Source organism: Pinus tabuliformis, chromosome 9 (genome assembly GCF_031772625.1).
Source record: "Pinus tabuliformis cultivar Carrire ecotype Pingquan chromosome 9, CPIR1, whole genome shotgun sequence".
Taxonomy (NCBI): Eukaryota; Viridiplantae; Streptophyta; class Pinopsida; order Pinales; family Pinaceae; genus Pinus; species Pinus tabuliformis.
Window position 1 is genome coordinate 705,976,849 of NC_142307.1, and position 10,256 is coordinate 705,987,104.

The 10,256-nt window shown below is 33.8% G+C and overlaps 1 protein-coding gene across 1 annotated transcript; it reads left to right on the forward strand.

Moving 5' to 3' along the window:
* The first annotated feature begins 1,456 nt into the window (after positions 1-1,456).
* On the forward strand, positions 1,457-3,682 carry LOC149150639 (elicitor-responsive protein 3-like). The gene is made up of 5 exons (XM_089439994.1): positions 1,457-1,745; positions 2,097-2,162; positions 2,295-2,421; positions 2,545-2,662; positions 3,319-3,682. The coding sequence occupies exons 1-5, from the start codon at positions 1,679-1,681 to the stop codon at positions 3,391-3,393; spliced, it is 453 nt and encodes a 150-aa protein (XP_089296120.1). The 5' UTR covers positions 1,457-1,678; the 3' UTR covers positions 3,394-3,682.
* The last annotated feature ends 6,574 nt before the right edge of the window (positions 3,683-10,256 follow it).

The following is a 10,256-nucleotide window of genomic DNA, read 5'->3' on the forward strand; positions in this document are numbered from 1 at the left end:
CCTTGTATTTGAAAAAGTCCTCTTTACCCTTTTGGGTAATGCCAAGGCCATTAATAGTGGACATGAGTTGTGGGGCCTTTTATTTGAAAAGTCATCTTTCTCCAAGTTCTCGGTAATGTCATTAATAGCCGGAATCTTTATTTGAAAAATTGTTGTGTTTTAGGGTGGGTATCATTTTCTAAACGTATAGTTTAACGAGGTGGAGTTGCCCGGAAAGTTATGGAAATTCCGGTTATATTTAGAGAAAACTTGACAAGGATTTTTGCAAATCCAAGTTATAGTTGTTAAACTTCAAAATTTTAGGTGTCCTAGATGTTTTTGATGGCGCTGAATCCATTTCCACTATCAAAAACACGATTCAAACACTGCCTTTACAAGATTTTTTGAAACTTTTTTACCCAAATTCCAGCCACTTTTAGCCGTTCGGACAATTCCTCCGCCTCATTAGACAAATCCTTTCCTAAATCTTTTGATAGTAAGAATTAATCTGATACTTTTTCAACTTTTATCATGAAACTTTTTCCATGTTTTAATGTTCAAATCATAAAAGATTCTCTTTTTCAGCTCAAAGTATGTGGAAATGAGTATTTATATTTACAAAATTTCAATTTATCATGACATAATGACATTATCATTTTGGTATTTCTCTTAAATACAAATATTAAATATTATTAGTAAGAGGAAATTTTATAATTAACTATAAAAAAAGATTGTGTAATTTTTTATAAAATTAACATCTAATTTCTAAAAAATATTAATGGCAAACAAAATATTATTATCAATATAAAAATATTTTAATGATTTATTATTTTAATAAAATATATTAATATTATAATAAAAAAATCAATTATTATTAAATAATAAGTGAATTTAAATTTTGGAGTTGTTTTTAGTGTGATTTTTTGGATTTTCTGTGTTAAAATTCAGAGGAAAAACTTAAAGTGATATCTTGATTTGTGTTATTTAAACTAGTGTTTTCACTATATATATGGATTCAACGCCTTGAAAAAACTCTAGGGCATTTCTATTGTGCAGGGGTTACCCATCAAATTTGTGATTTCTATAAATTTCAATAAATTCCTTCCAGATTTTAGAGAAATTAAACCAATCAGATCGAAAAAACTTCCAAAAATTCTCACTAAAAACAAATCTTTAAACTTATATGATCTATATCATGAAAAGTAAAAAAACTTTTAATAAAAACCAGTTAAAAAAAAATTACTTCTAAAAAAATAAATACAATTAGTTAAACTTGCATAATGTATATCACAAAAAGTAAAAAAAAAGCTTTTTAGTAAAAATGCATTACCAACAAATTACTAGGAATGTTCTCCACCGGTCTCCCCTGATCAGTCGTTGACTGATCGCGATGATATCGTAATATATAAGTTTTATTACACTGAATTTTCAAACAATTTAATGAATGCTTTACGCGTCATAGAAAAAAAATATGAACTGCTTTTTCATATGGAAGGCTAAGTGGACGAAAAACCGGGGTATCATTTTAATGACCAGAACGGGTCAGCGCAATTGCGCAACGCGGCTGCAGGGGATTTAGGTGAAAGTCCGTCTCTTCCCTAATCTGCACCTGTAAATCCTCCCGGTGTTGTTTTTGTGAACCCGTTCTTTGCGCTCAGTACTTGAAATTGTGCGCGCCCCCAAATCAGAAGATCGAAATATGCCGAAGGGAACATTGGAGGTATTGCTGGTCAGCGCCCAGGGGCTGGAGAACACTGATTTTCTCTGTAATATTCTCGGCTTTTCTTTTTCTTTAAACTAGAAAACTACCGTGGAAGTTTCTTTCAGAGAAATTTCGTTGAGAATTAATGGATCCTTCTTCTTATATTTGTGTATGGCATCTCAGTAAACCAGACTCTGTAGCGTTGTCAACCTCACAGGATTAAATTGGACAGTTTCTAGGTCAAATACTCGAAAACATTTACATTGAGCTAACCCTAGATCTTCCCTCCCTTATGTTAAAATAATTATGCTATTCAGCCGGATCTGGATCCAATCATTATTTTTCTAATTGAATTTGAATTATTGTGCATTAATCTGCATCCCCGATTTGGCTGATAAATTCATCGTGGCTGCAGGTCAAATGGACCCTTACTGCCTCATGAAATGCAGAACTCAGCAACAAAAGAGCAGCGTAGCATCCAGTCAGTTACATAATTCTGTGTCGCCCTTTCAGTTATACAATTCTGTTTCTGGCTTTTTGCTTTAAAGGATTTGGTTATAAACCCTGAATTCCCTTATATCGCTATTTCTTTAACACTGAGAAATTGTTACAGATGCAGGCAGGAATCCTGAGTGGAACGAGAAATTCGTGTTTAATGTATCGGAAGGGGTTTCTGATCTCGTCATCAGAATAATGGACAAGGATGCTTTCTCCGCCGATGACTTTGTTGGAGAAGCAAGGTAAGAGGAATAAAAGTTCAGAATGAATAAAACCCCTGGCTCGACTGAAAGTACAATATTGATGCTTCTTGTTAGAGTAATTGGCTTACAATTCTGAAATAATTTGTCTTTATTGGTGTGAAGTATTCCATTGGATGGAGTATTTGAGGCAGGGAGCCTGCCCCCTATTGCTTACAACGTGGTTCTGGCTGATTATACTTACTGTGGGCAGATCAAAGTAGGCCTCAACTTCATTCCCAAGGTCACATTCCAGTCCTCTTTTCAATGTCTTCCATTAATAATTTGCCTTTGGTAGTTTTGTATTTTTTGGGTTGATCACAACCAAGATGGTCCGGGAAGGCCAAAGGTTTTAAGGAATTTTATTTCTGGTTAGAATTAAATTTTATTCTAAATTTTTGGCTACATGTTTTTTTTATCAAATTCCAAAATATTCTCAAAATTTACAAAATCAAATCCCAAAATATTCCAAAATTTATAATAGAAACAAATCCAGAAATATACTTCCAAAATATTCTCAAAATTTATAAAATCAAATCCCAAAATATTCCAAAATTTATAATAGAAACAAATTCAGAAATATACTTCATCAATTTTCTTTGAATAACTATCTTTTCTTCTTTCCAAAAGATAAATTACCAGCACACTTCAACTAAATCCCTTTACTTCATCAATTTTTTTTTGAATAACTATTTTTTTTCTTCCAAAAGATAGATTTCCAGCCCACTTTAACTAAATCCCTTTGACTATTGTCTCTGGTTTTTTACTATTGTAACTAAATCCCTTTGACTATTGTCTCTGGTTTTAATTTTAAGCTCATTCACATCAAATAGACACGCTGACAGAGTCACAGCGAAATCTTAAAATTGAGAAATCTGTTTGTTGGTATTGTGTTAACAGACTGAAGAAGAGCTTGGCGGCCCTTGCGACGAAGAGGAGGATGATCTGGGTGGCTGGAAAGAAGGATACCTGTAACTAATCTCAAAATTTTGATGGAAACTTCTTCAGCATTTTCTAGAAGATTTATTTGTTAATTGGATTGGTTATGTTTACTGTAAAGAATTTCAATCGGGTTCCTTGAATTAGCATGTTGATATTTGTACAAACTTGGAAGAGTATTGGAATTATCGTGAAATGTTTATGTTTACGATCAAATGAGTGTTACGCGGAAGAAAACTTCTGGGGGTTTATTGCTGGGAGTTTACAATAACTGATTCCAGTATTATGGTTTTTTTTTTATATATATTAGTAGCGTGTTAGAATATGCTGACAGTTGTCATATTTAAACAAATTTCAAAGGCGTATTCTGTTCCACTGATTCCAAAATATATATATATATATATATATATATAAATTATGGGGGATTTTATTGCTGGGAGTTTACTGAAAATATATATACTCCCACAGAATATATATATATAAATTATGGGGGTTTTGTTGCTGGGAGTTTACTGAAAATATATATACTCCCACAGAATATATATATATATATATATATATATTTAAAAGGACTTTTCCCAATGCTGACTGAAATGATTGAATAAAATGTGAAAGTTGAGTTCTGATTGATATTAAAAAAAAGCCGAAATAATATTCCAATCTGGCTGAAACCAATAATGATTTTTTTTATTTTCTTATTTTTTATTTTATTTATATGTTTCACATATTACTCATAGTGGAAGTTGAATTGTTGAATTGAGTACTGAGAGTAAGAGTGGAAGTTGAATTGAGTACTGATTGATATTACAAAAATAATGGGCGAAATAATATTCCAGTATGGTTGAGACCAATAATGATTTTTCCTTTTTAAGATTTTTTATTATTTATTTTATTTTATTTATATGTTTTACATATTACCCATTTATATAGTTTTTTTTACTTATCTATCGAGTATTCACTCTTCCATTTAAATTTTTTTAGATTTTTTACTTATTAATCGGGTATTTACTCTTTCATTAAAAAAAAATCAACTTTTCCTTATTAGGATACTTTTAAATCTTATTTTTCTTTTATTATAGGTGTATTATTTTTTTCATTTTTTATTCTGAAAAATTTTCAATCCTTTTTTTAAATTCCATCATTTGTTTTTGTAATAATTTGTTTGGTAAAGTGAAATATATTAACTAAAAAACTAGTGATTATATTAATAGTGAAATAAAATAACTATAGTGACTTATTCACTATAGTTGCTTTTAAAGGAGTTCGAACCATAAACAAACCTAAACCCCTTCATAGAGTTATAAGAGAACTGAAAACTACAAAGACTAACACACAACATAACTATACATAACTATGTTAGAGCATTTGCTTATATGACCAAATACATAAATTATTAAAAAACAATCATAAACTTGATACATCACAAAGTTAGGGGAGTGTTTCTAAGCTTGAGCCTGTGACGGGAATAGGATCCATTTTATTAATATGTTTTACATATTACTCACAGTGGAAGTTGAATTGAGTACGGATTGATATTACCAAAAAAACATGGGGAAATAATATTCCAATATGGTCGAGACCAATAATGATTTTTTTAAAGATTTTTTATTATTTAATTTATTTAATTTATAGGTTTTACCTATTATCTATTTATTTAGATTTTTTTACTTATATATGGGGTATTCACTCTTCCATTTAAAAATATGTAGATTTTTTACTTATCAATCCGGTATTTACTCTTCCATTTAAAAAAAATCAACTTTTCTTATAGGATCCTTTTAACATATCATTTGTTTATAAAATATCTTATTCTTCTTTATTATATGTGTATTTTTTATTTATTTATTTATTTTTTGAAAAATTTTCAATTTTTTTTTAAATTCCATTATTTGTTTTTTTAGTAATTTGTTTGGTAAAGTGAAATATATTAACTAAAAAAACTGGTGGTAACTATAGTGGCTTATTCACTACAGTTTCTTTTGAGGGAGTTCGAACCATAAACAAAACTAAACCCTTCATAGAGTTATAAGAGACCACTGAAAACTAGAGGGACTAACACACAACATAACTATGTTAGAACATTTGCCTATATGGCCACATACATAAATTATTACAAAAAAATCATAAACTTGATACATCACAAAGTTAGGGAAGTGTTTCTAAGTTTGAGCCTGTGACGGGAATAAGATCCATAGGATCACTTGGGGTTCTAGCTACCATTGGAGGGATATCGAGGTGCTACTTGATCCTTGTCATCTCATGATCTATCTTTTCCAATCTGCAGTCGTAGTGTTTCATGTGGTCGTTTATATGGTTCAATGTCTATAAAAGATCTTTTTTGACCTCCTGATTATCCATCAATGTGTGTCCCATATGAATTTAATTTGCCAATAGAGATCTATAGCCCATAGGTACTAGTTGGCTCGACTACATGTATTCTCGGTATCTGGAATCCAACCTATCCATTCTACTACCACCTTAGCATCAGAGAGAGAAGTTCGTTGTGAGGACGCTTCCCCTTCAGATCTAGATAACTCTTGCACTTGTTTACGGATTTTCTCCCTAAACCTTGCTGTGAATCCTGCCACTCTATTATGTAGCCTAGAACTTCCTCTTCAAGCTCTCTCCTCTTAGTATGTCGACCCTCTTCTTGATCTACTTGTCTCCCTCAACATGTTGTCAAAGGTCTCAACAATTAGAGTTGGAAAATGCAACATGTACAGGACTCCAAGGCCCTCCCTTCCTCTATTTTGATGTCATCTTAGCAATCCCAACAATACACTATACTTGACACACTCACTGGCCCACATGCCACCAAGAGGAGAGGGCATATTCCATGATAATATCGATTGACCTCTCCAAACTCCACATCATTCCCAAACCGAAACTCTTTAAGATATAATCAACCTCCCGTCTCTCCTACCTTCCTTTGGACCACTGCCCAGAAAAGTAGAAAAGAAGCTCTAGCACCCCTCATATCTTCAAATCAAAACGACCCTTAATGTAGGGACCAACCCTATATTTTTTTATTTTTTTTTTATTTTTTTTTTATTTAAAAAAAAAAATAAAATACAACCATAAGAAACTAACATTGGGAACTAAAAAATTATTAAGCACTATATAAAACATCCCTAAATTTCACTGCATTGAACATATCATCTATTTTACATGTTATTAACTTAAGCCATAATGAAGTCATATAAAAGAATATTATAATAACATGGGTATCGTGCACAGATTCAATCTTGACTTGCCACTAATTGCCCTCCTTTGTTGTCGGTCGCCTTCAAGTGTGAATGTCGACGTGCTTAATCCGAATGGTGACCCACCGGTTGACCTCCCAGCCTATTCCTTGGGTACTCTCCTTCCTCGTGGACCCCCGAGCTGCAATGGGGTTGTACAATGGAGGACATGTATTAGCTGGTAGAGGAGAGCACTCTTTGGCACAAGACTCCCCTATCCAAATTCCTTTACCTCACCAAACTCACTATAGATTGTGGTCACTAGTCTGACGTAGTCTCATCCATCCAACAATAGGGTAAAGAAAAGTCCCTTCTCCCATGGTTTGTCCCTTCTTTTATAGGAGTCCTCATAGGTGACACTTGACATTTCACGCATAATTAATTATTTTTGTTAATCCAATAGTTTGATTATTCACCCACCCATGTGTCACTCTCTCATCAAGGATCTCCAAAATTATTTACTTAAATTTTAATTTAAAAATATTATTTTTCCTCACCTCAACAAGACTTCCTATTTCTTCTCCTAGTTGTCTCTTGATCCCCCTATTCTACTCCTTAATTTGTGTTCATTACTAAATTCAATTGATAAGTCACAAATTTTATCCCTTATCTACTCCCTAATTTAACTCAAGTTGCCTCTTAGATGGATATTCTTATGTTGGTTGTTGTCACATGGAGGTTCTTTAAATTTCTCTAAAAATTAATTTATTAATCTTATTTTAATTCACCACTCTCTTCTCTTAATTATGTTTAACTATTTTAGGATTAATATTTATACTTACATCTATGTCCCTCTTTCCCCTTTTTACCTAATTAGGCTACATTATCTACCTAATATTTTCCAACGTGGGAAAGGTAGAGTTTTTAAGGTAAAATAATTTATTTCTTCCAATGATCCCCTTAAACTAAGTTTTATTCTTGATTTAATTACCTTGGTTCTAACATCATTTACCACTTGATGTGAATTTACATGGTTTTCATATCTTGATTATATGCATTGATTTATTTATTTTTAATGATTCCAAGGGTGCCAAGTTTGGTCATGCCCGTCAAGAACTTTCGTTGAAGTTCCAAGGGTGTCACGCCTAACAATTTATTTGTGATGCCAAGGGTGCCAAGTTGGTTGTGCCCTTCAAGAAATTCCCTTGAAGTTCCAAGGGTGCCACGCCACTTGCCCTTCAAGCATTCAGTGGCTATGAGGGGAAAGTATAGGTGCAACGACAGAGACCACTATCATCTCTTATGTTGCCTGCTATAGTGAGACTAATGGTGTCAGGATCAAGGAATCTGCCTTGATGCGCGCCCCTAGTAAAATCCTCATGAGCGACCCAACTTTGGGACCTGCCCCCATGACATCGTGATCTTCAAGGCGAAGGTGTTTCAACCTTTCCAGCCCAAGTCACAACGGGAGTGCTAGTGGGTGAGATCAGGGACACTGTCCCACCCCTCCCATGCAGTTCCATCCAATTATACAACCCCATCACCCATATGTGAGTCATTCAGCCAAGCAACTAATATGTGCCTACAACCACTAACATATCATCAAAATATAGATATACACATATAACAAGCTTCAAAATTGACTTAGAATTTCAAAGACAAAATATTAATTTTCATCAAACCAGGTGTCATCAACTCATCATATGCGAGTGCCTCTGATGGTTTCCTGCCATACTCAATAATCATCAGTAACAAGGTTTCTCAGTGTTAGTCATTGCCATAATAACATCATCAATATCATCTAGTCATTCACATCATTGTTCATTGTGAACCAGAACTAATGTAAGTAGCTAACACAGAGGACACATTCATCATGGTTATCATCATCATAATATCAATGGAAACATACATATCCATCAAAGCTATCATCATCGTAACATCAATAGAAAACATACCTATCCACCAAAGCTATCATCATCATGATATCAATAGAGAGCATACATATCCTTTACTACTATCATCATCATAAATTCAATAGAGACCAAACATAACCATTTATGCTACAATCATCATAATATCAATAGAGAACATGCATAACCATTAAAGCTACAATCATCATAATACCAATAGATAAAATACATAACCATTACTGTTATCTTCATCATAATATCAATGGAGAACATACATAAACATCACAACCACTAATAATAGAGTCGTGTCCGGATCCTCAACCCGAGGTCCTCAAAGAATAAAGTGTGGGACTTAGGGCTAAATAAATGTTAATGTCATATCACTGTCATTCAACTAGAGCAGGGAACTACACTTAATACCATCTACCCACACTCCCCGAAGAAGGTCTGTATCATTATCAACAACCAAGGTCAACGATCACCTTGAATCCCATCAACACAAAAGCGCAGATTCCTCAACATCCTTTTGACATCTTCCAGAAATGCAAAGATGGTGTACTTTTCAACTTGTTTGTCTTTGAGAACTAAGCCCAACAGTGCCTTCATTTGCCAATTAAGAGCCACTGAGTTCAGGTTTTGTTTCTTTCTGCCTCTTGAGTGTATAGGATCTAGAACCCAACCATCCAAGTTTTGAAGAAATTATGAATCAGACAACTACATACTCTCTTCTCCCACTTTTGTCTCTAGCTCCCTTACCTCCAAACACACTTATGGCAATTGTGTTAAAATAAGATGCCACCAACTCACGAGCAAACAACCTCGCTCCCCTCTAACCAAGATGGGAAACACCCCCTCCACCTCTTCTGCTTCTTTGTTTCTGCGTTGGTGGCATCTCAGAATCGTCAGGGGGTTGACTTGTGATCCATATTTTCGCAGGAACAAAATGAAATAAATATTTAAACAGAAACACGGTGCTACAAAGAAAATTGAACTTCAATTCATTAATAAAAAAAAAAACTTAAAACTATTTACATGTAGAATGGAAATAAACTAGCTCGGGCAATGGTAGCTTATCTATGAGAAGAGATATGGTGGCTACATGCCTCTGAACTGTGTTACAATGAGGCTCGTAGGCATTTTTATTGTTGAAAAAACAAGGAAAAACCCCAAACATGAAAAAACCTAACTCTAAAAGATGAAACATCAAAAGTTTGTGGGCCCCGTTGGGGTTAGTCGATACACCAACTCCCTGGGATCGTAACTTTGGCATATGATCTTTGTTTGACGCATACAATACTTCATTAGAAATATCTATTTGATAACTACAATTTTCAATTGCAAACCCCTATTGCAGGGTATTAGTTTACCCATTTTCTAAAAAAACTTCATTTAGGGCCTCAAAATGGCTCCAGAAGTCCAGGAACCAAAAAATTGCCAAAAATATTAAATTGTGCTACAATTAAGGAAACTAAAAGAAGCAGTGTTGGGAGTCCAAGTGGAATAATATGGTGGCCACCAATATCCACCTGGATCAGTCCTCCACCCTAGGAAGCAATGGTCCCCATTGCGTTGAGTGCCTCCATGAGATGGGGAATTTTCTGCTAAACTTGGTCCTTAATGAGCCACTTGCTTTGGTGCAAGAATTGGCTAGCTTTGACAACTCGATACAATTGGATCCACTATTTGTGAGTGTTTTTTACTTGTGTGTCCATGATCCAATCAATTTTGGTCTATTCAATGCAATTCGGGTTGAGCTTTGTTGGTGTCAACTGCTCAACAATGTTTGATGTGTCCATCAATGCTAGAA

Excerpts from the sequence above, each read along its gene's own strand:
- LOC149150639 (XM_089439994.1), top strand. The coding sequence starts at position 1,679 with ATGCCGAAGGGAACATTGGAGGTATTGCTGGTCAGCGCCCAGGGGCTG. Across the intron at positions 1,746-2,096 it reads GGAGAACACTGATTTTCTCT|GTCAAATGGACCCTTACTGC; the intron begins GTAATATTCTCG and ends TCGTGGCTGCAG. Across the intron at positions 2,663-3,318 it reads GCCTCAACTTCATTCCCAAG|ACTGAAGAAGAGCTTGGCGG; the intron begins GTCACATTCCAG and ends TTGTGTTAACAG.